This window comes from Chinchilla lanigera, unplaced genomic scaffold (assembly GCF_000276665.1).
Source record: "Chinchilla lanigera isolate Chin_1 unplaced genomic scaffold, ChiLan1.0 scaffold00023, whole genome shotgun sequence".
Taxonomy (NCBI): Eukaryota; Metazoa; Chordata; class Mammalia; order Rodentia; family Chinchillidae; genus Chinchilla; species Chinchilla lanigera.
The window spans coordinates 22,393,494-22,421,040 of record NW_004955424.1 but is presented as its reverse complement, the minus strand read 5'-3'; the positions used below and the strand labels follow the sequence as shown (position 1 = coordinate 22,421,040).

The 27,547-nt window shown below is 37.5% G+C and overlaps 1 protein-coding gene across 2 annotated transcripts in view; it reads right to left on the bottom strand.

The window, feature by feature from the left end:
• Positions 1 to 472: 472 nt before the first annotated feature.
• The window catches only part of Xpo1 (exportin 1), a 50,563-nt gene continuing 23,488 nt past the window's right edge, over positions 473 to 27,547 (bottom strand). For both annotated transcript variants that reach the window (XM_005385738.2, XM_005385739.2), the window contains exons 5-25: positions 20,263 to 20,324; positions 19,954 to 19,998; positions 18,604 to 18,785; positions 17,176 to 17,224; positions 16,479 to 16,598; positions 15,099 to 15,227; positions 14,506 to 14,664; positions 12,936 to 13,133; positions 11,920 to 12,058; positions 11,557 to 11,738; positions 11,317 to 11,473; positions 11,073 to 11,236; positions 10,678 to 10,812; positions 9,944 to 10,127; positions 9,407 to 9,513; positions 6,029 to 6,223; positions 5,258 to 5,426; positions 3,863 to 3,997; positions 3,617 to 3,776; positions 3,399 to 3,495; positions 473 to 1,506 (exon numbers count right to left, since the gene is read on the bottom strand). In XM_005385738.2, coding sequence (XP_005385795.1) covers positions 1,360 to 1,506; positions 3,399 to 3,495; positions 3,617 to 3,776; positions 3,863 to 3,997; positions 5,258 to 5,426; positions 6,029 to 6,223; positions 9,407 to 9,513; positions 9,944 to 10,127; positions 10,678 to 10,812; positions 11,073 to 11,236; positions 11,317 to 11,473; positions 11,557 to 11,738; positions 11,920 to 12,058; positions 12,936 to 13,133; positions 14,506 to 14,664; positions 15,099 to 15,227; positions 16,479 to 16,598; positions 17,176 to 17,224; positions 18,604 to 18,785; positions 19,954 to 19,998; positions 20,263 to 20,324 — 2,915 coding nt within the window. In that variant the 3' untranslated portion in view covers positions 473 to 1,359. The remainder of the gene's footprint in view (positions 1,507 to 3,398; positions 3,496 to 3,616; positions 3,777 to 3,862; positions 3,998 to 5,257; positions 5,427 to 6,028; positions 6,224 to 9,406; positions 9,514 to 9,943; positions 10,128 to 10,677; positions 10,813 to 11,072; positions 11,237 to 11,316; positions 11,474 to 11,556; positions 11,739 to 11,919; positions 12,059 to 12,935; positions 13,134 to 14,505; positions 14,665 to 15,098; positions 15,228 to 16,478; positions 16,599 to 17,175; positions 17,225 to 18,603; positions 18,786 to 19,953; positions 19,999 to 20,262; positions 20,325 to 27,547) is intronic.

Here is a 27,547-nt window from a genome sequence, read left to right as displayed (position 1 = left end):
TAAGAAGGCCTTTAGCCTCCTGAGTGTTGGCATTACAAGTATGTATCACTATCCTCAATGGCTATGGTTGCCTTTCTACACAATATACCAATGAGGAACAGCTGCAGCAGTTTCATCTTTTACCATTCTAAAGCTCATCTGTCATCTTTGTTCCACTTAGACCTTAACCATAGTTTAGACAAGGTGTTCCCTAACCCCAAATAAAAGTAAAATGAATCAAAACATCAGAGATGCTTCTACAGAACAGAAAGTATTTTAAAAGCATGTCCAGGGGGCTGGGGATTTAGCTCAGCGGCAAAAGCGTCTGCCTGGCAAGCGCAAGGTCGTGAGTTCGGTTCCCGGTACCGGAGAAAAACCAAATTGAGGCTGAAAAAAAAAAAAAAAAAAAAAGCATGTCCATCCACTTTATTCCCTTGCCTCCAACTAATAACCTTAGAACTTACAGAATAATTTTGAACCAACACAAGGAAAATAATGTAAACCAAGTTTATTTTGCTTTTTAAGTAGTGTTCTTAAAGCACTACAGCTTGGTAAACAATGTAAATTAGTATAAGTCATCTCAAAAGCCAGTTTTGTTTTGTTTTTTTAATGAGTTGTTAAAAAGATGCAGCCTATTCTAACAGGATAAATATTTTTAACCATTTCACTTTGAGTTAATGAAGGCTCACAAATGAGCAACACTCCTCATTGAGGAAAACAAAAAGCTGTTGTCGACAAGCGACAGCACACACACACAAAAACAAAAAGAACTGTGTAAAAATAACTAACTGTGTTCCCATATTTTTGAAGTCGCTTTACAATGGGATGATATGCACATGATCTTGCTGCAAACTTGCCATACAGACTTGTAATACATGTAGTCTAGACAGACGATTCAGTCCAAGAGGTGCTAACTTCAGACAATGCAGCACTATAATCCTTTAACAACGCAATTTGTTTTACTCATTACCTTTTCTTCTAGACTGAAATACAGACTAGAAAGAAAATGCTCCCTAATTAAAATTGGTATTGTTTACAAGAAAATTTGTATAATTTTGTATTAGAATTTACAACTATACGTTCAAATCAAATTTGCCGCCTCCCCCAACCCTGCCACAAAATGGGCATGAAGTAAAATTTTTAAAAATGCCTTAATTTTCAACTTCATGCAAACTAAATAAAGATGACCAAAACAAAAGCTTAAACAATGGAAGGATATTTCACAGAAAATTTCTTATACAAAAAACACGTAAGAAAAAGGGCCACTAGGTGACATTTTAATTTACAAATTGGCATCATTTTGGTCGACAAATCTCCAGACGCTGTTTTCTGCTGTCAACAAGAGTTGTAGAGAAAAAACAGCTAGCATGACTTTGGATTTTAATCACACATTTCTTCTGGAATTTCATGTGGATTAAGGATGCCAGGGACAGACATTTGAAGTTTATGTTTCTCTTCCTGAGCCTGTCGAAGGGCTGTTTCTCTTTCTTCCAAAAACAAGTCAGATGTGTCTTCACCTGCAAACTCCTGTGAAAGAGTTTAAATGTCAATATAAAAACTCCAATCTCACTAAAAAGTGTAGATAAGCATTTTGCCATTTAGAGAAAGAATATAAATTATACTACCAAAAGCTACACTACACTGACATAATACTGTGTGGCTGAATTAAAAATTTAAAGTTATGCCAGGTAGGTGCATCCCTGTAATCTCAGCACTCAGAAGGCTGAGGCAAGACTACTCTACTGCAAATCCCAGGCTAACCTGGGCTACATGGTGACTTCAAAACCAGCCTGAAATATGTAAGGATACCCTGTCCTAAAAAGAACTAACAAACAAACTTTACAGGTGTTTCGGGGAAAAGTTTTAAGAGTTATGGTGATGCTACGTAGTAATATTCATATCCAAGAGTTCAAAGAAAGCGCTTTCTCCAAACTAATGGTACTTATTGAAGCTTATTTGTACTGTCATTATCTTCATAGCAAGACTTCAAGGTCACTTTCACATTGTTCTTTGCATTCTGATTATGAAAAAAAAATATTTTCACAGTAAGACTGAGGCAGTGTGGTGGCACCTGTAGACCCCGGTACTTGGGAGGTTAACGCAAGAGGATTCCCTCAGTCCTGGTGTTCAAGGCCAGCCTGGACAATGTAAGACTTTTTGGAGAGAACTGTGAAGATCTTACAATTTCAATTCTTACACAGTCAAGGATAAGATAAATTTTTATGTCTTTCACACTCCTTCCTAATTTAAAACAAGATGATACAAAGTGAGTGGGGATGGTGACACACAACTGTAATCCCAGCCACAAGGAAGATTGAAGCAGGAGGATTCAAATTTGTGGATCCCCTAGGTAACTTAAGTGAGATCCTGTCTAAAAATTAAAAAAAAAAAAAAAAAAAAACTAAACTAAAAATAAATTCAAAGTGGCTGAGACTATATACTCCAGTGGCTGAGGTGGGTTTGATCACCCACAGAGCAAAACAAGTGCTGTAGCTAGCTGGGCATGGTGGCACACGCCTGTAATCCCAGCACTCGGGAGGTTGAAGCAGGAGGATCCTTTCGCGTTCAAGACCAGCCTGGGCTACAAAGTGAGCTCAAGGCCAGCCTAAACTGCATAGCCAGACCCCGTCTCAAAAAGACAAAAACAAGTACTGTGATATTTGAATTACTAATGGGAGGAGTGATGTTAACATCTTTAGTGGGGTAGAGTGGCAGCTGGCATCTGTGTACTCAACGCTTTTGAGGCTAAGACAGCTTAGTATCTTGAACCCAGGAATTTTAGACCTACTTAGACAATATAGTGATTATCTCAAATATATATATATAGAAAAAATAAGTAAAAAACACAACGAAAATCCTTCTCCCAAGTTTGAATGGAACACTGTAACAGTACTAGAAATAGTCATCTGCTAACTTTGATGGTTCACTTGTTATCAAAGTGAGTATAAAATTCTTAACAGGGACTACCAATGTTTCTTTAATCACCTTAAAAAATTTAATCTGAAAATTAAATCATGATATTGCAATGTAACGTAGAATAAATTCCATTTATAATGCGTTTCTAAAAAAAAAAAAAAAAAGAAAGAAAAAGAAAATGTTCCAGCTGGGTGTGGTGGTACACGTCTGTAATCCCAGCATTAAGGAGGTTGAGGCAGGAGGGCTGCTTTGAGATTGAGGCCAGCCTGGGCTACATAACAAAACTCCATGTCAAAAAAAAAAAAAAAAAAAAAAAGGGAAAAAAAAACATTCCAAACCTATCCTCCTCTTATCCCTGGACTTAAGTTTTTTATTCTATAATGAGTTATAGATTCTGATTAGTAAGGGTACACATTATTCTACAACAACTCTTATTTTACACTGTACATTAAATGATTCTCTAAGAAAAATTAAGTGGCATTTAATACCACCCCCCAAAATACCTTTATTTGTACTAAGAAATCCCTTAGATGTTCTTTGAATGCAGGAATATCCTGATTTAAGCTGAAAAGCCCTGTCACAAAGAGCTTTACTTGAGCACTGCAAATCAAAACACAATGATTATTTTAAAAACTGGACATTAAATTCAGAATTTTTAAAGACAATTTTTAATTCCCAGAACCCCTTTCAAATTTAAATAATGTATTTAAAAGTTGTTTACTCTTGTAGATGAGGGAATGCAGACTTAAGTAGATTAGCCACATATTCCTGAATAAACATCTGATTATTAACTGGATTTCCAGGATTTAATGGTGTACTTATTTTTCCTTCTTCAACCAAGTTAAACATATATGCAAGAATTGATGCATGCATTGTTAAACCTGTTGATATAAAGAAAACTGTTAACTCTAAAATGGAATCTAACAACTCAAACATTTCCAATGTTTTAATACTTCTAAATTCTTACCAGCTGTATGTGAAGTGTCTGTCACGACAGAGAAGATATGCTGAAGAATATCACAGAAGTAAGTCTGATAGAAACTCTGAGCTGCAGCTTCTTCTTGTGCAACATTTTGTAAGAGTGTAAAAAGGATCTGTAAGCCTAAAAGATGTTGAACAAATATATTATCATTATAGACTAATCGCTTTCCTAATATTTCAGCTAATAACTCATCAGCTTTTGATGATTAATTACTTGCCTAAATTAATTTCCAATCAGGTATAAAGTACAACTACAATCAGTGCTGGCTTCCTATACTATGGCCTTTAAGATCTTCCCATTTCTCAAACAGCAAGTCTAGGCAGTTTTATATTCCATAATTTTTATTTGAAAAACAAAAAAACAAAAAAACACCCTGGCAGAATGTATTTTTATTATTATCTCCAGCTGACCCATACCATAGCAGAAAAAAAGCATATGGGGGAACAGGAAAAGTCATTGGTGAGGGTATAGAACTAAAATCTCCCTATTTGAAGTGCAGAGAATTGAAGATAGTGCTCTGACACTAGCTACACCTTTTGAAACAGTTTCTTATTAGACTGCTATATTATCCAGGGTGGATTCAAATTTGAGAGCCTCCTGCCTCAGCCTCCCAGAGTGTTGGGATTGTAGGTGTGTGCTACTATGCCTGGCTTCAACTAAAGTCTTGAGTGATACTCCTCCCTACTTTGAATTTTAGGAGCTTCTTGGCATAACTCATTTTGCCTAGGGACTTGCTTTACAATGGGTGGCTTAACTACTTTTAGACATCTAACTATACAACACATGGAAATAGAACTATGATGAAGAGTGACATCAACAAATGTTCACAAGTACAAAACTGTGTGTTTGTGTAGTGATGGACCATTATCAGAGGACCCCAGTGGAAACCTTAAACTAAGGATAACACTGAACTTGTCACAATGCTTTTTACCTATATATACCTATGATAAATGTACCTATAAACTACAGAGAGTAAGAGATCATTAACGGGGGGGGGGGGGTATTTTCTACATTTTTTGTACATCTGAAAACAGTCACAATAAATAAGCCCCCATTAAACTGTAAAAAAAAAAAAAAAAAAAGATTAAAAATATCAATAACAGAAGCTGACACAACCACTATTGTCTCACTTGGGGTCACTAAGTAAAATAAGGATTTATTAGAGGACAACCATTACAATACGATGTCCCTGGTAGGACAAAATAGAATTTTATATTATGCAGAACAGTGAACAATTTAAAATCAACTTTCGCATTTAATATTTTAGCAATCTGATTGACTGAAGGTAACTATAATCTCTGAGAATAAAATGGATAGAATTTTAGTATATGGGCTGCTGAAGCCAGCACAGTGAAATGATGAACAGAGAAACATATTTACCTGTATCTGCAACATTTCTCATAGTATGTTTGAAAGCCCAAATAATGGAATCTAAAACAAGTTTAAATTGTGCAGGTGGGATAGCTAGGAATGCTGGGAAACAATGAGAATTGACAGCCTGAAGTAGTAAGAAAAAGTTTGTTCTGTGTTCAGGATATTCTTCAAAGTCCTAAAAAAACAAACAAAACATTTCAATGCCATATTTAAGCTAGATGGAACAGAAGGGGCAAGTACAGGTGTCAGAAACTGTGAAAGGACCCCAAAAGTTGCACCATCCCCCCAAAAGGCAAATCTTTCTAAAATATAACTTTTCATGGAAGAAACTACCAACTACAGTGCACAAAAATTATCAGAAGGCAGAAAACAGAAAGCTACCTTATTAATAAAGAGAATTCAAATCCCATATAAAGAACAAAAGCATTTTATGTTATATACTTCATTAGCTACTGTGTAAATTCTAACCTTTCACTCCCTAGTGAATTTATGTTTTAAGTTATAAGCATACACTACACTGTTATATAATACAAATACAGACCTGCCTTTTCATTTACTTAAAACTAATTTCTTGCAACAATGTCTGACAGTCTGTTATTTTGATAAATGCAAGGTGCTGATATAAACATTAAAAATCTTTTGTTTCCCCCTCCTTGTGCATATTAGACAAGTTCTTTATCACTGAGGTACATAACCAGTTCTACTCCTGTTCTGATGTCAAAACATATAGTAAATCTTTATATTTCCCATTACATAACTGAAATATAAATCGCCTACCTTATTTATCATATTCAAGGTGCATTCAAAAACAGCATCAAATATCTGAGGTATTTCAGCTGTTATATGTCCCCCTAACTTGTTCACAATAATGGCCATAGTACTAAGGACTTCTGGTTCTCTAGCAGCTGGGACATTTCTCTGGTAGTCAATAAGAACTGCATCCAACAGAGGAGGAACAAAATTTTCAGCTACCTGTTGGAAAAAAACTTCTACATTTTAATCTAGATACTTACTATTATAGACAATTAAGACATTCCCTTTAGGTTAATTATGTGCTAAAAGTAATCAAACTCCAGCCTCATTCAGGTTTGCAATATTGTAATTAGTTTTTCTTTTTAAGACAGGGTCTCCCTAAGTAGCTCAGGATGGCCTCCAACTCGCAGTGATCCTCCTACCGTAGCCTCCCAAAGGCTGCAATCACAGGCATACACCACCAGCACACCTGGCTGCTGTCGCTGTTTTTGTTCATTGCAATGTTGGGCACAGAAGCCAGAGTCTCATGCATGCTAAGCAACACCCCTATCACTATCTTTTCTTTTTGGTATTTTAGAGACAGGGTCTTGATATGTAGTCCAGGATAGCCTCATTATGGCAATCTCTCTGTCTCAGCTTCCCAAGTACTAGGATTACAGGTGTGCACCACCATGCCCAGCACTAGTCTCAATAATATCAAATACAAATTAGTCACAGCAAATCATTGATAGGTATTTTACATAAACATTACTAATAGCCCTTCAGTTTTTATTTTTTTTATTTTTTATTTTTTTGGGTAGCCCTTCAGTTTTAAAAGAACTGCAACTACTTGAAAGACTGTGGTTTACCGTGATTCTAAGTAACAGTCATATATATAAAGGTGTAACTTATTCTTAAGGTTCTCTATGAAAATCTGTACAATAAACACAATTCATGTTTTATTTACCCGAAGATAAACCGTGTCAGTTTTCTACAATACAAAATAGGTAATGAGGACTAAAGCCAAGGTGTCTGCACTGAGCCTACATCTCCAGATCCCTTGAGTTTTTCTTTAATTTTTGAGCCAGTATCTTGCCAATTGTGAAACTTCAGAGTGCACTCAAATCTTCTTGCCTCAGCCTCCCAGAATGCTTGGATTACAGGTGTGTGGCACCACGCCTGGCAAAGCAGTCTATTAAGATTCAAAAAGCAAGTGTAAAATTATTTTTAAGCCAGGTGTGTTGGTGCACACCTGTAATCTCAGCACTCAGGAGGCTGAGGCAAGAGGATCTTGGAAAGTCTGAGACCAGCCTGGCTAAAAAGTGAGCTCAAGGCCACCCTGAACTGCATAGCAAGACCCTGCCTCAAAAAGAAAAAAATTTATTTATTTTTAGTCATGTGATGCTCTGAAACTAATAGCAACTTTTCATCTCCACAGTGAATACTGACTGAAATAATTTTTACCCGACAAACTGGATACTGACATTTAATTTAATTTAATTTTATTTTTTTGATCTTCTTGAGACAGGGTCTCACTATGAAGCTCAGGCTGGCCTTAAGCTCACTTTATAGCCCAGGCTGGTCTCGAACTCACAGCAATCCTCCTGCCTCAGCCTCCTGAGTGCTGGGATTACAGGCATGCACCACCACGCCAGGCCTGACTTTATTTTAAAAAGCTGAGCATGGTGACGCCTGCCTGTAATCTCACAACTTGGAAGCCTCCCATCTTTAACATCTACTTTCCAGGGGCTGGGGATTTAGCTCAGCGGTACAGCACCTGCCTGGCAAGCAGAAGGTCATGAGTTCGATTCCCCGTATCAGGGGGAAAAAAAAACAAACACATCTACCTACCCTGTAAAAATGCATTCCTATTATTCCCATTCCTATTCTGACCCTGAAATTTATTATATCACAAAACTCTTCACAATTTCTGAAATTTTACTTTTTTTTTTTTTTTTTTTTTTTCCCCAGAGGTGCTGGTAATTAAACATAGGGGCCTTAGATATACTAGGCAAGTATTCCACCACTGAGCTACACACTCAGACCTAAATATGGTTCTGGTAATTTGATACAGATGATGTTCAAAACCTTTCCAAGTTAGCCATTATTTTTTCCCCCAAGTTAGCCATCTTAATTAAGACTGCCTTAAAAATTAAATCCCAAACAAATGTCTGAAAGAAATTCCTTATCAATGAACAATATAAAATATCAAAATCATGAAAGCAAATAGCAATAGGACAAGAAGTTTTGGGAATTTCCCAAGACATGCAATGTCTAAAATACTCATTTTTCCAAATCAGGCTCGGATTGGTTTCTTTACTCTTTCTTGAGACAGGGTCTTGCTGCTATGTAGTTCAGGGCGGCTGGGATCTATGTAACTGAACTTGTGGCAATCGTCCTGCCTCAGCCTCCCAAATGCTGGCACTACAAGCATGTGCCACCACACCCAGCTGATATAACTTATGTTTCTGAAAACAATTTCCCTTTCTCTGTTATTTAAAATGAGAAAGACCAGCCGGGCATGGTGGCACAGGCCTGTAACCCCAGCACTCAGGAGGCTGAGGCAGGAGGATCAATGTGAGTTCAAGACCAGCCTGGGCTACAAAGTGAGCTCAAGGCCAGCCTGAACTGCACAGCAAGACCTTGTCTTTAAAAAAAAAAAGAGAAAGACCAGCCAGACACTGTGGTGCACACCTGTAATCCTCACTCTGGGAGGTTGAGACAGGAAAATTTAAAGGTTGCACCCAGTCTGGTCAGTACAACAATGAGCAAGACCCTGCCTCAAAATAAAAATGAAAAAAATGGCTGGAATTGTAGCTGAGAGTAAAGCCCTTGGATTTAATCCTCAGTACCAGCGTAAGAGACTTTTAAAATCTTCAATTTGTAAAGTATTCATATTATGAAAGCAAACTACCAACAGCTTTGTAGCTTCAGAAATTGTTATCAAAATCATGAGCACAAAAACTCAATTTGAGAGCAACCCACTCAAGACTCGTCCTGTCTCTCAGCAGCTATTCCCATTTCTATTCCCAGCTGTGTGAGCCTCCATTCTTGGAGTACTCACGCTCCCCTTGAGTATGTCCTCTCGTTCAATAAATCTTTTCCACTCTAACAAAACACAAAACAAAACAAAAAAAAAAAAAAAGAAAAAATATCAACTTGAACCTGAAAATGTGACAGTGAGTATTTTTAGCATTCTCTATATATCACCATCTTCCCCACACCTTTTTCCACTGATAAAAGGAAATTTCTTTGGAAGATGGGGTATTTTAACATACCTATTAGTATTTTGTGCACAGAACTCCAATACAAAGGATATAAAATCTTAATGAAGACATTTAATTATCTTCAAATTGGCAAAATAGACACACATGCAGCATATTCCAGAAAACAGCATGAAAAAATAAACAACTGTTCACTTACCATTTGTGGATCATTGGACCGGCTCACCCAACCAGATATTAACTTTAATGTTTCCCTTTTTACTGTTCGCATACTTCTAATCAATGGTTGCTTTGTAACCATTTCACCTAAAAAATAAATAGGTGTATTTCAGATGAAATTAGTTTACATTTACCATGAAAGCCAGGCATGGTGGCATACTCCTGTAATCTCAACACTCACAAGGCTGAGGCAGGAGGATTGCCACAAGTTCAAAGCCAGCCTGAACTGCATAGTGAGACCCTGTCTCAAAACAAAATAACACGTTTACCATAAAAAAAATTAAGCTGAAGGTACAAAGAAATTATTGTGAATGTAAACTTCTAGATTATGTGAGAGGAAGGGTTCTCAAACCAAGGCCTTAGTGCATGCCATGGGATGTACCACAACACATGGATCCAAGGACAATTTAAGAAGGAAAAATAGCAAGCAAGAGCTTAAAAATTGTCTGGGGTCATCTCAAACTTTGGAAGATTAGTGAGTTCTAACATTCTATTGTACAAATTTAGAATCACATACCATTAGCTTGGATAGCTGCAGAAATATTTTCACTGAGGCACTTGTATACATTAAGCATATCTAAGTAAATTCTTCCCAGCTGAATTACAAAGGGATGTCCAACAGCTTTGCAGGCTCTCACATTTGTTTTCAATATGCTACCAAGCTGCTTGACTGTTTCAGGATCTTTCAATATATCCACATTCTAAAAGGAAAAAAAAACATGAAAATAATCTATGTAATTGCTAAGATAAAAACACTATCATCCTTACCCCAAACCATTATTCTATCTGTAATCCTAAATGGTAAAACACACAGAAATCTTATTTTTTTTTTCGTCTTTTTCTGAAACTGGGTCTCCCTGTGCAGTTCAGGTCAACCATGAGCTCACTTTGTAGGCCAGGCAGATCTCGAACTCACAAGGGATCCTCCCGCCTCAGCCTTCCGACTGCTGCTGGGATTACAGGCGTTTGCCACCACACCCAGCTACAGGGAAGTCTTTATCATCGAAGCTGGGGTATAAACTCAGCGGTACAGCATGTGCTTCAGCCACACATTGCTTTGGGTCTAATCACCAGCACCCTCAAAAAAGTATACCTTCCCCCAAAAGTGGAGTGAGATACTGTCTTTTTCAAGAGTAAAACAAGGTATAACACTTACAGATAAGGTATGCATGTCAATAATGCTGAAAGCATTACTACTTTAAAATCATCTTCAACCACATTACAACTTCAATGAAATGAAATAAAACTTACTTTGGTTGCCTGCTGGATTATACTATCCCACACTTGATTAGGGAGCAGCATGTACTTTTCTATCAAATGCTCTTGGACTGTTTGATCTGTTTGTGCACCAATCATGTACCCCACGGCTTCATAAAATGTATGAACCTATTTTAAAAAGCAAGTATTTTTAACTGTTATAAAACAACCTAATAAAAAAAATTACAATCAACTACAAAATGCACCAAAACGAATTACACCATGTAGGCTAAAAGCCCAATAAATGTGTGATTAACTTTCTGCCTTGTTATGAAAAATAAGGGGAACCGAATGGAATCCAATAGTGGCACGCCTTCTATTCCCAGTAAGTTGTGATTAATACACAAGTGGTTACTTTCTAAAAATAGTATGTTTTGCTCTTTTCATACCTGCTGAGGCTGAAGATCACATATTATAGTGTTAATGTTGTTCAAAATTTCATCAATAAATGGCATTACTTCTCCAACCTGAACCTGAACGAAATGCCTCCGGCATTTTTGAGCTATTTTAATGAAAGTGTCACAAGCCATGTCCTGGACTCCATCATGGGTCTCTTCACAAGACAAAAACATTCATCAATTTTGTTGAACAAAAGTTAAAACAAAAGAAAATGTATTACATGAAAACACTTACCATGCATGAATTCAAACAGCTTGTTAACTACTGTCTTCAAAAATTTCCAGTGAGCCCTTAAAAATCTTGGATACTGACCTACTATGTACATGATATTTGATGCGATAATAGCTTTATTATCTTTGCCTCTTTTCTGTTCACATAATCCTAATAGATCCTGTAAAGTGAAACAAATTTAGATCGTTTCTCTTAATAAATACATTTATACTGTACTTTACGTCATACCTATCTGTGGCATACCTTAATAACAGTAACGAGAAATCGTTTTTCATCCTCTTCGTGCATGGCTCCACTAATAGAGCCTATGGCCCAACACAACGTGTTCAAATTCTTCCAAGACCACTCTGTACCATTCACCTGATTGTGAAGTTTCTCAGTCATTATTCTTTCTGTATCTACATAATCCAGATGAGTAAGATAAACTGTGAAAGAAGAAGTTCCAGGTGTTTAAAAGTAGAAAACAAACGAACATTTTTATTAGGAAAACAGTATATTAATAAAGATGGTTACTGAAAGATTCAAAGTGTAATGCTTTTCCTAAACAGTATTTCCACCTAAGAATGCATGCAGAAGGTAAATATTGATTTAACATTATTAACATACCTAATGTTTCTCTCATATTCTTATATAAATTTATGGAATCTGTATCCTTCATGAATTCTCTCACAACTTCTCCTTGATCATTTTCTACAACCAATACTTCTTCTGGTTTAGCCATACGACTAACCATCAATAAACGGACCTATTCAACGATAAGCCAATCAGAAAATTAGACATTTAAATCAACCATATCAAATGTAGAACTGGGAGGAGGGGAAAGTGAGACATGCAGTTCTACCTCAGTTCATGAACTTCAATTTTTCCCGTAATTTTGAAAAAGATGGTCATATTTTGTATTTGTGTGGGAAGGGTGGCTGCAGTTGTGTTTGTCACCTGCTATAGTTTGCACAAAAACAAAACTTTGCCATTGTTTGCTAACCCCATTGTTTCCAAATAAAAGCTTTTGTGAACCAAGGCACCACTGTACTTAAAATGGAGTACACTAAATACAATTATTCTAACAAAAAGGAAGCTTTACTCCTTAAAGTGTACAGATGTTTGGTTTTCAATAAAACACTGTATTTTTATGTGGGGTAAAACAAACACAGACTTTTGTTAACAGTTTTCCATGTTTCTTTCCCAGACTGATTCAGCAGACTATCCAAAAGTCAGTGAATCTCCATTTCGAACAAATTCATAGGAGATACTAATGCTGCTCAAAAAAAAGAGCAGTTTTGAAAACTACAGCTCATAAGCCACTCCTTTTATGTTCTAGTTTTAAACATTCACTGAAGAAGCTGCCGGAAGAGCTGGGCTGGTGGCGGTGGTGGTGTACACCTATAATCTCAGTACGGGGTTGGCTGATGCAGGAAGGAGGATTGCCACAAATTTGAGGCCAGATTAGACTACACAGTGAGTTCAAGGTAAACCCAAAATATATACTGTGACCTTGTCTCAAAAACAAAAACAAACAGAAAAAGGTTCTGCTTGTTGAGTAGATTGACCTAAATATTTGTATTCAGGCCTCACAATCATAGTAAGAAATGGGAAGAACAATCAACTAACCACTTTACTGTTACCTTTGATAACACAGGCAAATATAGCTGTCTCCTGGGAGGAATATCAAAATGCTGACTTCCAGACAGCAATGGAGAAGCAGACGTAGAAAATGGGCTTTCTCTATAGAGTTCAGATGCCAGATGATTCCAGTACTCAAGACAAATCTTAAAGATTTCAGTTTCTTCCACTTCAGATACCAACAACATATAATGAAGTGCCTACACATAAGAGGAACACAATTAAGGTAATTCTTACATACTAATCACTTTCCAAACTGTCTTTCACTAGATATTGTAATGGAAAATTAAAATTCACAGTACAACTGAAATTTCATTGAACAGTAACTGTTTTTACAGTTGATCAATGATCTAGGTCTTTTTTTGGGGGGCAGGGGTTTTTTGAGAGTCTCACCTGGCTCAGCTTCCCAGAGTGCTGGAATTACAGACATGCACCAAAAACAGCACTAGGGAGGCTGAGCCAGGAGGCTTAGAGTTTGAAACAAGCCTGGGCTACATAGTGAGTTCAAGGTCAGCCTGAACTACATAGCAAGTCCCTGTCTCAAAAAAAAAATTTAAAATTTAAATTATTATAAAAATTATTTATTTATAAAAATTATTTCTAAGTGTATAAAACAAAAAACAAGTGTATAGTATCAATAACCAGAAGGCAGAGAAAATTCTCTATGTTCATCACAAATGGATGGATAAACAAAATTAGGTACAATGATGCAATGGAATAAAAAAGAAAGTAAAGCCAGGTGCCTTGCTGCATGCAAGTAACCTAGTTACACTGGGGGCGGAGTCAGGATTACAAATTTAAGGCCAGGCCCGAGAACTTAGTAAGACCTTGTCTGATAATAGAAACAAAAAGGGGTGGGGATGCAGCTGAGCACACCTACATTAAATCCCTGCACAAAAAATAAAAACAAGTAAGTTTCCTTGACAGATAAGGAAAATGTCTTTGCAACTAGATATGGATGCTTACGCAACATTCTGAACTCACTAATACTCCACTGAATTGGACACTTACGGATGTTACATGAATTATACATCAATTGCTTTAAGATTTTACAAATAACAGTATAGAATCCAGGCATGCGGGCACATGCCTGTAATTCCAACCCTGTAAGGGAAGGCAAGTTTGAGTAACAGCATCTTAGTGAGACCCTGATCCAAAATAAAAGACCTGGGGATATGGCTTAATATAAATGTCCTGGTCAATCCCCAGTAGCAAAATGGGGGAAAAGTAACATGTGACTGGGTATGGTGGTACACACCTATAAGCCCAGTACTTAGAGGCTGAAAACAGGAAGTCTCTGAGTTCAAGGCCAGGGTGGACTGCACAGCAAGATACTGTCTTTAAAACACACACACAGTAAACATGTGGAATTGGCTTGAACATCTGAATTTGATTATAAATTTTGACTTCTTTTATGTAGAGCACAAAATCAAGACAACAGCTTTTAACTAATTCACAATCAACAACATATATTCTTAGGCAGGTAAATAATCTCAAAAGGTACATGCAGTTTAGAAGGTACGTTGTATTTTTATTAGAGACCTGTAGGAACCAAGCTTCTAAAAAGCCTACCTCCATCAGTGTTTCCCTGAGATTTAATCTTTTTTCTATAAGTTGACCATGTTCCTTAAGAAAGGTGCAGAGAAATAAACTGAGATTTTGAATAAAGTTCTGTTCATCATCTTTTCCATTCGAGTAAGCAAACCGAATATTAGTATTTAAGGGAAGCATCTGCAAGTTGAAAAACAAACAATCTACATTTTGTAAAATAATAATTAAAAAAGCCATATTTTTCTTCACAGTATCAAAGGCAGATCTGGTAACAATGCCTCAGTTTCCCACTGCCCAGTCAGACCTGCACAAATTCTGTAGAAACAGTTTACCATAATATTCCCCAAAATCTTTCTGTGAAGAATTTCCATTGTGCTCATTAAATTTTCTACCTTACAGGGCTAGGGGTAGAGCTCAGTCCCATTCAGAGCTTAGCTAGTATGTACAAGGTCCTAGGTTCAAACCCTAGTGTATCTTCTACTGCTTTAGTGTGTAAAATACAGATGCAAACTCACATTACAAGTAACCTATAAAAATATACTGCTGAAACAGTTTAGCTTAATTTTAACATTTTCTAAGGCACTAAAAAGGCGTTCAAGAATGCTGTGTATTACCTGCTTCAGCTGCATCATTGTCAATGTAAATAGCGTTACAAATTGCTCCTCATATTGGCTTACACTCACACCAGCAATCTCAGTGAGGCACTTCAAAGAGACATTCCGAAACATTGGAACATTCAGGAACTATATATGTATTTTTTTAAAAAAGGAAAGCATAAACTTAAATAGCATGAAACATACTTTGCTTAAAAACAAACAATTAACATGTGTTTAAGGACTTAACAACTGGCAAGCATCAGGTCCTGAGTTCAATTCCCAGTACAAGAACAAACAAAACAAAAAAAGACCTAACAGGAAGAAGAGGATACAATGCAAAAACATGTGAGTGGGTGATGTTTTATTGTGGTTTCATTATCTAGTCAATGTACCACAAGTGCTTTAAGGAGCAAGATGAGCTTTCTTTGATGTGTCCTGAAACATCTGAAAAACAAAACCATTTAGTAACTTTCCCAGAAAAAATACACGTGACTTTCAGGGATACCATATTTTCTGAGCAGTGAAATAGGATTTTAAGTGATGGTCACGTAACTAGGATTAGTAAGGGTGTGGAAAAAGTGAATCTTCCAGCTTCTTTCGAAACTATAACCACTGAGGATGGTAATCTGACAGCCACCAGAAGTTTTGAAAATGGACATATTTTGAACTATAAATATTAAAGAGCCGGGCGTGGTGGCGCACGCCCGTAATCCCAGCACTCAGGAGGCTGAGGCAGGAGGATCGTTTTGAGTTGGAGACCAGCCTGGGCTACAAAGTCAGCTGAAGACCAGCCTGAACTGCATAGCGAGACCCTGTCTCAAAAAGACAAAAAAAAATTAACAATGGTCTGAACTTTTACAAGGTCCAATTAAATATAAAATTTATTCTATCTGTCAAGACAATGCAACCACATGTTAAGCATCATCTATGGAGGGAACAATTATGGAAATGTATGAAGAAACTACATGCTTCTGATTAAAAATTGTAGCTGGGCATGGTGGTCCAAACCTGTAATCCAAGCAATCTAAAAGGCCAATGTAGGACTGCAAGTTCAAGCCCCGCCTAAGCAAATTAGTGTTTTTTGTGAGACCGGCTCAAAATAAAAAATTTTCCCCCAGGTAAAATGGATTTTTCGCCTTATAGAAATACCACTTGAACTACTTCATTGTGATTTATATTATCTAATCCACTAAATAAAAGGTGGCAATACAATCAAATGTTATAGTAACTAATAGGGTTTTAAGACTCAGAGCAAATATACCTACAACTAAGTAAAGGTTCTTTTAAACAGTTTTACTTCACCAACAAGGTTGTTGGCTGCAGTTTTAAATGAAGAGTTCCAAAAACAAAGACTATATACAACAATCCAGACATAAATGACAGAAACATGTGCTTTACCTTATAAATTAATGTGCTGATTAACTTGGTCTCAAAAATATATCCCAATGGAATCCAGTTCAGAAACCTCAGCAACGTTTCTAATGTTGCATGTACAAGTGGAGCATTTTGTGAATTTTCCTGCAACAATAACCTATCTGTAAATTTTTTCCTGTAATTGTTAATTTATAAAAAGGAAATAAACCAGGCATGGTGGCACGCACCTGCAATCCCATCACTCTAGGTGGCTGGGGCAAGAGGATCGTAAGTTTGAGCGCAGCCTGGGAAGTCTAGCAACTTAAGACACTGTGTCTCAAAATACACACACATATACACACATACATACATACATGCATACAGAGAAAAAAAAAAAAAAGATTCCCTCAAACACCCCCACAGGAGATGTAGTTCAATGAAAAGACCTGGGTCAGGGGCTGGAGATTTAGCTCAGCGGCAAAGCGCCTGCCTGACAAGTGCAAGGTCGTGTGTTCGGTTCCTGGTACCGGAGAAAAACCAAAACCAAAACCAAAAAAAAAAAAAAAGAGAAGACCTGGGTTCAATCCCCAGGAGCTAAACAAACAAACCCTAAAAGTGAGTGTGGTAGCATACACTCATAATCCAGCATTTGGGAGGTTAAGGAAAGACTGCTGAGTTCCAGGCCCACCCAGGCTACATAGCAAGACTATCTCAAAAAATACAAGACATTAAAAGCACTTACCATCACAAACTGGCACAGCTGAAATATTTGTGAGAACTCATTGCACATGCTGGGGGGGGCGGAAATACCACATTTAGAAGACACAGAAATAAATATCCCAATTATACACTAAAACAATTAAAAACTTTCAATAATTGGGTCACTGACGATTCCAATGACTTCTCTTTGAACACATGTAAGCATCAGTAACTTCAACAAGAGCTACCAAGCCAGTAAACATACAATCACTCTTTTAAAGCTCACCTCTATTAAGACTAGTGTAAGGCCACATTTCATGTCTTTGGAGTCTGGTTTTTCCCATTATGTTTACTTTTTTTCGGGGACTACTGGGAATCAAAACTCAGGACCTCATACTTGCCAGGCAAGCAACTATGCCACTGAGCTATATCCCTGGCACCTATGTTTACTCTTAATACTTAAGTAATTTCAAAGTAGTGTCTTTACATCATTTCAAAACCCCAAGTAGATGCCTAAAACCATACATATCACTGATCCTATAAACACCTATGTTTTCTGCTATATATATACATACCTATAATAAAAGTTTACATCAACTGAGGTACACCAAGAAAAAGTAACAAATACCAATTATTAATAAAATCTCCAAGCTGGGGATTTAGCTCAGTGCCACAGCGCCTGCCTGATAAACGTGAGGTCATGAGTTTGATTCCCGGTACCCAAATAAATAGATAGATAGAATAAAATAAAATAAAATAAAATACACTGTTAGGTGAACATGGTCTCTCACAAAATCTTATTCCTTTACCTTTCCACTTAAAGCAAGAATATTGCAGTTTCTCTTTAGCATGTGAAACCCCAACATCTACTCCTATGCTTGGAACCATTGTTTGTAAAATAATGGTTTAGCACTTCCTAATTCTGCAAAGTTTTGAGCTCATAACCAAGATGGCTAAAAGGAATGTATATATAGCATACTGGGCAAAGGGATTATTCATGCCTCGTGTAAAATGGTGTGGAAGTTTATTCTTGAGACTTTTCATTCAGTACTGTATTTTGGGGCTTTGTTTGATACCAGGTAAAAATAACATGGAATGAACTCACAAAAGAATAGGAATGGGAAAAACTATTCATCTAAAGTCCTAAAATACTGTTACTCCATATGCCACTCAAATAATTGTATGTTCTTTGGCTAGTGTGAATACACAAAGGCAAAAATTTTCTGTGTTCCGAACAACCAGAAAAATTTTTTATTCAGTAAATGGGAGTAACAAATCTCACAGAAGTAGGAACATCTCTAACACTTTGGGATCCCATCAGACTGACATTAAACCCCTTATAGACTTAATTTGTATTTGAAAGTCACAAGTAATCTATACATTATTGATCACAGTTTATTATTTACACTTTAAAGTCACTTGAAATAGTTTGAGAAATTTTTGCAAATTCTAAAGCAAAATCATTACTTGCCTGTCTTTTAAATGCTTTGCTTTTACTTGAGTTATCTGTCCACTAGAGAAATCAAATACTTCTTCACTCAAGAGTTTGAGAATCACCATATTATTTTGACAAAGACTTTCACTGGTCCTACTTGCTCCAACAATGTCACTGATAAAAGTTGGCCAATGCTTGGGCCATTCTTGTTTCAATATCTAAAATAAAATATGAATATTAATTTCACTTCACTTGGCAAAGGCAAAACAATCTTGAAAGAAACTGCATTTTACTAAAAGAAGTTAACCACGGTTTTTCATTCTATTAAGGCCAGAAATACACTATTATAGAATACCACTGGGTAGAAAATGAAATCAAGTCCTCTGCCTTAAACATCCTAAGAATCGGTTGAATTATCCTAACTACTGGTCTCATTTTCTACAATATTAATATTTATCTGATACTCTGTGTCAATTATCCTAGGAAGAACCAAAATGTAACACTAAGTAATAAATGGCAATAGGTTAAGACAGATTCTGGGACTGGTGGTTTAGTTCACTGATTGAAAGTGACTGTATAGTATTTATGAGCCCCTGGTTTCAATTCCTAGCATACTAAAAACGGTAAGATGATAATGGCAGGTTTCTGTTGCAAAAAATCTAGGCCTTGGATTTTTATTTTTCAATTACAATGCTGAAAATAATCAAACTTGGGGCCTTACACATAGTAAGCAAGTATCTACCAATAAGCTATAAAGCGTCTTCTTCAAAGAAAAGAACAGTTGCAACTAAGGATCAACCCTTTTACTAGAAGTCTAAGATTATATTAGATTTAAAATGTGTACATATGTATTTATCCAGGGGTTTCTCAGGTGTTTTCTAAGATTCAGACAGGTCATATAAGAAGAAAAATTACATAATATTAGAAAATGAGAAAATCTGAAAGAATCTAATAGCCATGGTGACAGACTACTATGAAATCCAATTCATATTACAGCTATATAATTGGTAATTTCATAATACCTGATGATTCCTACACCACAGCAAATTAATCATATAAAACGTTAAGACAGTCAATTTTAACTATTATAGCTGTTAGACCAGCACCACTTTCTCTTTCTCTCTTTTTTTTTTTTCTTAAGACAGGGTCTCACTGTGCAGTTCATGCTGGCCTTGAACTCACTATGTAGCCTAGGCTGGCTTGAACTTGTGGCACTCCTGCCTCAGCTCTCAAGTACTAAGACTACAGACATGTGCCACGACATCCAGCTAGCACCACTACTTCTGTAATATGTTAATCTACTTTATTTCATAAAGATTGGACATTATACTCAAATAAGTATGACTGAAACTTTCTATTCTTCTGAGTAAAAAAGTTGAAGCTTACCTGAACAAGAATCATATTTAGCTTCCCAATGTATACCTTTTCCTTCTAAAGAAAAAGAAGGGGTGAGGTTTCAGATTAAATGAGGTCCTAAAATAGATATAATAAAAGCACAGGGAAAAAAAAAAAAAAAGCACAGGAAATATCCCTAGGAAACAATGATTTTTAACTCTAATGTAAATGTGCATATGTTTATATATATGAAGTACAGTCTAGTCAAAATGGAATTATTTAAACAATTTTTCATTCTCAAAAATAATCTGAAAAAAAAAAAAAAAAAAAAAAAAAAAAATCTAGAAAAAGCACTCTTACCTCTACACAAGTTGGGTCAGATGAAGTCTTGATAATGAGTCCAACAACATATTTTTTTATTCCTATTTAAAAAAAATGCACACAATTGATGAATCCTTTAGCTCCCTACAAAATCTTCAAGACTTGGGAGAAGGCAGAGTAAAATCAGATAATAGACTCTAATCTCATCGCCATTGCTGTCCTTTTTGGAAAGTGAACTGGGGCAAACCAACAGATTTACTTTACTATTCACACTGAAATATTTGGGGGAGATACTAGAGATGGAATTCAGGGCCTTCACAGAGCTACATCTTCAGTAGTTTATTTTGAAGCGGAGTATCATTAAGTTGCTAAATTGTACATGCTGGACTCCAACTTGCATCCTCCTGCCTAATAAACCAGCATTTTTGTTTTGTTTTGTTTTTTCTCAGGTACCGGGAACTGAACTCATGACCTTGTGCTTGCCAGGCAGGCGTTTTTGCCGCTGAGCTAAATCCCCAGCCCCTAAACCAGCATTTTAAAAAATTAACTTGTAGTAGAACACAGGTTTAAAAATTGCTATCTCGTAAGATATTTAATTCTACAGCAGTTAAACACGTCAACTATAGCCCTCCCCCCCCACATACACATACAATGAGGATTGAACCCAGGGATATACTACCACTGAGCTATATTCCCAACCTCTTATTCTGAGACAGCGTCTAGCTAAATTAAATTGCCTAGGTGAGACATCCAATTTTTCAATCCTCCTGCCTCAGACTCCCAGAGTGCTGGAATTACAGGCTTGAATCATCACACCTACCTCTATGGTCTTTAATGTTTCAAGGGACCAAAATACATATAGGGCCTCAAGTATAGTATGCTGGGCAAGTGCTGTACTACATGCGCAGCCCCATCAATCAGTTGTTTTTGTTTTGTTTTTAGTCTTTTTGACACAGGGGTTAACTATGCCGTTTAGGCTGGCCTCAAACTCGAAGCAATCCTCCTGCCTCAGCCTCCTGAGTGCTGGGAATACAGAGGCATGCACCACCACAATCAGTTAATTTGTTTTAATGGTCTTAAATTTTTTGTAAACTATACATCAAGATCAAATGTTATCAGTTTTTCCATTGTTTTAATTATAACAATACTAGAAATTTTAACTTCTCATCTCTACAATGTAGGAAGTTTTTGTTTTTGAAGTTCTTTACCTAGGCATCCTTTAACAGTATGACACATTCTTTTTTTTTTTTTTTTTGGTTTTTCTCCGGTACCGGGAACCGAACTCACGACCTTGCACTTGCCAGGCAAGCGCTTTTGCCGCTGAGCTAAATCCCCAGCCCCCAGTATGACACATTCTTAAACAAGACATCATGCCCTTGTTCTTTTTTTTTTTTTTTGGTACTGGAAATCAAACTCAGGACCTTGTGCTTGCCAGGCAGGCACTTGTGCCACTGAGCTATACCTCCAGCCCCATGCCTTTCTTCTTAATTTGCATAATTCAGAATCTGATGACCATCTACTATAGGTCTCTTCATCTGAAACTATAGTTATCAGCCAGGCCTCATGGCTCACACCATTAATACCAGCAATCAGGAGGCTGAGGCAGAGAATTCAGGGCCAGCCTAAACTACACAGCAAGTCCCTGTATCCAAAAAAAGTTACCCATTTACAATTAGCAGAAGTAAAACCAACTTTAAGGCAACAAAATGCTGATAGGATTGTTGTACTATAGCATGCCTACTCCTACTCTGGAAAGCAGATGACCACAAACTTGAGCCAAGTCTGGGAAACATGAGAGCCTATCTCAAAATAAAAAAGGGCTGAGAATATGGCCTAATGCAAAGACCCTGGATTCAATCTTCAGTACCACAAATAGGTTATTTTTCCCTATCTTCTTAATAAGCACAATATTGTTGGTAGTGTAGACCCTACTTTCTTTACGTATCAGCCCTTACCAAAAAATAATATAATTATCCTAAAACCTTTTAATAGGCATCAAACCTTTTAAAAGGAAAAAATATAGTCTATTCTAATTAAATAACTGACAATATACCGTTAGAGATTCAGCACTTTTATTAAGTGTGACTATGCCCTACGGAACCGGGGATATAGCTCAGTGGCACAGCACCTGCCTGGTAAGTGCAAAGTCCTGAGTTCAGTTCCTGGTACCAAAAAAATAAAAACAAAATTTGCCCTATGGAACAAGACAATGTCTTAAAAGCACTACTATGGCCTTGGGAAATTAGAAATAAGGAAACAGGATCAAACAGATCCTTCAACTCTTCTGTTACCAATTTAACTAAAAATAACCTCCCCTACCTTTTCAGAGGCTTCTAAGAATCACCAGAATGTGGGGCAAAGGGCAAAAGATGAAAATTGGAAAAAAGTAAAAGCTGTCCCTCAGTATCCACAGAGGACTGGTTCTAGGATGCTCATAGATACTAAAATCCTCATATGCTTAAGTCCTTTACGTAACATCATGCAGTACTTGTGTGCAATCTACCCAGATCCTTTCTTTTTTTTTGGTCTGTCCCCCCAACCCACCCCATCCCCCGTACCGGGAATCGAACTCATGACCTTGCGTTTGCCAGGCAGGCACTGTGCCGCTGAGCTAAACCCCCAGACCCCAGACCCTTTCTTAAATCATCCCAATATACTTCCTTGGTTTTTTTTTGGGGGGGGGGCTATTTTTTTGTTTTGAGACAAGGTCTAGCTATGTAGTTCAGGCTGGCCTTGAACTTACAGGTATCTTCCTGCAGCAGCCTCCTGCGTACTGGGACTATCGGCATGCACCACCATGTATAGCCACCCCAATACACTTCCAATACTTAATAAGTTATATTCCCTAGAACTTAATGGCAAAACAAAAACTGAGTGCATGTTTGATATACATACAACCCAACCTTCACCCATACCAGAGACCAAAGCCAGGGCATGCATGTGCTCTGCCACTGAGCTACAGTTACACAGTATCCCCAACCCTTTGTTCTGAAATAGGGTCTTGTTATGTTGCCCAGGGCTAGCCTTGAAATTGTGATTCTCCTGGCCCAACCTTCTAAATAGCTGGAATTATAGGCATGCAACACTGCCTAACCAGATGAAAAAATTTTTCCTTTTCTAGGGGTTGACACAGGGCCTTCCTATATATATATAGTTCAAGCTGGCCCTGAACTTGTGGCGATTCTCCTGCTTCAGTCTCCTGAGTGCTGGGATTACAGCACCACCCAGCCAGCCTTCCCTATTATTTTTTATCTGTGGCTAGCTGAACCACAATGCAGAACTTGAGAATATAGTTAAAAATAGGGTGCTGGTATTATAGTGCAGTATTAGAGCTACAGGTTTTGTATGAGGTCCTGAGTTCAATCCCCAGTAACCCATACAAGGGTATTAAATTTCATGTCACTGTATAATCATCAGTACTTCTAGTCCTTAAAACCTTGAAGCCATATGTAAAACTCACTATTTCTTGATCATGTGCCTAGAACTGCCTACAGATAAGTACAAGGCTTACTTGACCAAATACTGTAACTTATTCCTTAAATCTTTCCCTCATGGGTTGCCCAAATTTACAAAGGTTAAAGCATCTTGAGAATAATTAGCCAAGCATGGTCACAAACACCTGTAATCCCAGAACTCTGGGAGGCAGCAAAATCATAAGTTTTGGGTTTCTGTTTTTGGTTTGTTTGTTTTTTTCCCCACAAGGTCTCGCTATGTAGCCCAGGCTGGCTTCAAACTCGTGGCAATCCTGCCTCAGCCTCCTGAGTGCTGGCATTAAACACATGTGTCACTATGCCAGGCAAGATCACTATGCCAGGCAAGATCACAAGTTTTGAGTTCAGCTCAGAGCGAAGACTGGGTTCATTACCCAGTACCTCCAAAAAAAAAAAAAACCAGTGCCTTACAGATTGAATTTATACACACTCACTGATGCAATGAAGAAGTACAGAATCTATTTCTATGTAGCAGAAAGAGTTCAGCATATGACATTCAACAGAAAATGATGAGGTACTTCATAGAAGATGACATAGTCCTGGTCTCTAAATCTTTTTTTTTTTTTTTGGTTTTTTTCCGGCACCGGGAACCGAACTCACGACCTTGCGCTTGCCAGGCAGGCGCTTTGCCGCTGAGCTAAATCCCCAGCCCCTGGTCTCTAAATCTGTAACAAATAAACTAGTGACTGTCAGTTACGAAATGGACTTCATATGAATCAAGTATTTTCTCCAAGTACTCAGAAAACGTGTCTGAAGACGCTAGGACGTCCAGTAGCTTTCTAACGCTTAAAAAAGCTTGACAGAGAAAGCAAGACTATTTCAACACTGAGTTTTCAATGGTTTGTGTGTTTTTGACAAGTACAATTCCCTTTTTCATAGTCACTATATAATCAATATTTTCAAAGGAGTCCTATGCTGCCTTTGCATTCTGATAACCTAAGTGTCTTCCCTATTCTCTTTTCTCACTTTTAAATAAATAAGAGAAATTCCCTTACGGTACTACAGGTTGGAAAATCGAAGGTCAACACACCTACCTATTTGATGTCTGGAAAGGGCTCAGTTTTATTTATTGATTGACTGATTTTAAGGTTTTGTGTGGGGCTGTGGATTTAGCTCAGCGGCAAAGTGCTTGCCTGGCAAGCGCAAGGTCGTGAGTTTGATTCCTGGTACTGGACGAAAACCAAAAAAAAGGTTTTGTGAGACAGGGTCTCACTGTGTAATTCAGCCTGGCCTCAAACTTGCAGCAATCCTCCTGCCTCAGCCTGAGTGCTAGTTTTACAAGTGTACACCATCATGCTGGGCAATGTTTCTCTTCTTTTTATTTGTTTTGTACATTGGATTACAGGCACGCCCTGCCACACCTAGCTTCTCTGCTATTAAAACAATTCTCTCATACCAATTTTTTGAAGGCACTCATCCTATTCATGACAGCCTGGCTCTTCTGTCCAAGTTCTTATTCTCAGTATGAAAAAATAAGTAAGTAAAGATCTTTGTAAGTAAGTAAACAAACTTACAAACAACTTTGTAAGTAAGTAAGTAAACAATCTTTAAAGATTGTTCAGTGGTAGAAAACATACTTTGCATGCACAGGCTCCAACACTAATTTCACACACTGGAAAAAAAAAATCATCTCCAAAGCTGCTAATTTTCCAAGCTGAGTATAGTGGCACATGCCTGCAATCCCACCCATTTGGCAAACTGAGGCAGGAAGACTGAAAATTTCAAGTCCAAGATGAACCTGGGCAACTAAAGGCAATGACTGGCAAACCTTTTAGAGCTTTCAATGCTAACAGCCTGTTGCAGCACACATGCCACATCTGCCACCACTGATTTAATGAAACCTTATCAAAATTAAGATTTGGTCAGGGACATGCCTCAGTAGTACAGCACCTGCCTAGTATGCCCGGGACCCCTAGGTTCAATCCCCAGTATCCCCGCAATCCAACATATTACTCAAATAATCCAACTCTAGTTTCAAACTTTGACAGTCTCATTTCAAATAAAAACAGTAGAAATAGCTGGGTACTGTGGTGCATTCCTGTAATTCCAACACTCTAGGAGGCTGACCAGTTTGAGTCCTGCCTGGGCAACTTAAGTGAGACCCTATCTCACAGGGAAAAGCAAAACAAAAAAGAATGGGAATGTAGTTCAATGGTAGAGTGCCCTGGGTTTGATCCCCAGCACTGCAAACAGCAGCAGCAAGACAAAACAAAAACAACAATAACAAAAAAAAAACCCAGCACAAACAGCCATGTTTGCTTGGGGCTATGGCTTTGGTTTTCATCCCCAAGGCCGCAAAATAAACAAGAACCACCAAACCCACCACTGAAGAGTCCCAAACCATCCACTGCATAGTACCAACTCTAGCTAGACAAAAGATGAGAATTAAATCCCATGCTGACATATAAAATGCACATCATACACATTATTAAGCCATAATAACCCCTTGAGAATGCCTTGCAAACACCACACACTCGATGCAGGTAAAAGTCATAAACTACTGAACCTGACTGTTTCTTTGAGTGGTGGTAGTAGGAATTGAACCCAGGTTCTCACACATGCTAGGAAAAGGATCCACCACCGAGCCACATCCCAGCCCTAATTAATGTAATTTAATGCTAGTGGTACTGGTACTTAAACCCAGGCCCTTTGCACGAGCTATATCACAAGCCCTTTCTTTTGAGACAAGGTCTTGCTAAAGTGCCAAAGCTGGGCTAAACTTCCCAGGGCACTGGGGTTAGAGTACACACTGCCATTTATTAAGAGACAAAAAAAGCATTCATAGGTGAATTGTTAAAAATGTGAGTATGAAAACTGTACACTGCAATTCCCACTTCAGAAAATGGGAAAGCCCTGTCACACCATCCACAAACTTAACTCTACACAACAGGGAGGCTGATTAAGTCCAATCTGGCTCCCACCACTGTGAGACACATAGTGTACAACCACTGTCACTTTAAGTATCTTTTTACTATACAAGCTACAAAAGTGTAAATATGGCACTTTCTTCCACTAATGTCCACTAACTACTTATTACACTCATTTAAACCACCAACCACGACTGATGTTCAGCAAAATGGTCACTAAAATGTTACTGTTTTTTTCTTTACTTATTATGTCCAAGGAAATGCAGAATATTGTTCCTACTCGTAACTAAACAATATAGTTGTGAAGAAAAAAAACAGCCAAATAAGCAACAGTTAAGCAATTCTAAAGCAGGGGTTCTTAAACTAAGGTTCCCATATATAGGTGAAATTGTGGTGCCCCTTCCTCAGCCTTCTGAATGCCAAGTTTATAAGCATTCACCACCCATACCTAGGGTAACATTAATCATTCTTTTATTTTGAGACAGAGTCTAACCATGTAATTCAGGCCCTCAAACAAGGCGATCCTCCTCCTCCTACCTCTCAAGTGCTGGGATTACAGGTGTGCACCACCACACACCTGGAAACACTCACCATTCATAAATGCGTCTATGGCCTCAAACAGATATGGTACAAGAACATTAGTGTGTGTGTGCATATGTGTGCGTGTATAAAAGTAAAGCAAACAGTAGCTTTATATATTATAATAAAATGATGAAAACAACCCCAACATCCATCAATGGATGAAGAAAATAGCACACACAAATAATGGAACTTTACTCTGGGATTTTTAAAAAATGCAAACTCTGATGCATGCTGTAACATGCCTAAACATTGAAAACATTTGCTAAGTGAAAAAAGCCAAGCACAAAGACAAAGGTGCTATTTTCACTTACATGACTTAACAAGAATATGAAAATTCTTATAAACAGGAGCATGGTTACCTGTGGCTAGGGAAGGAGGGTCACA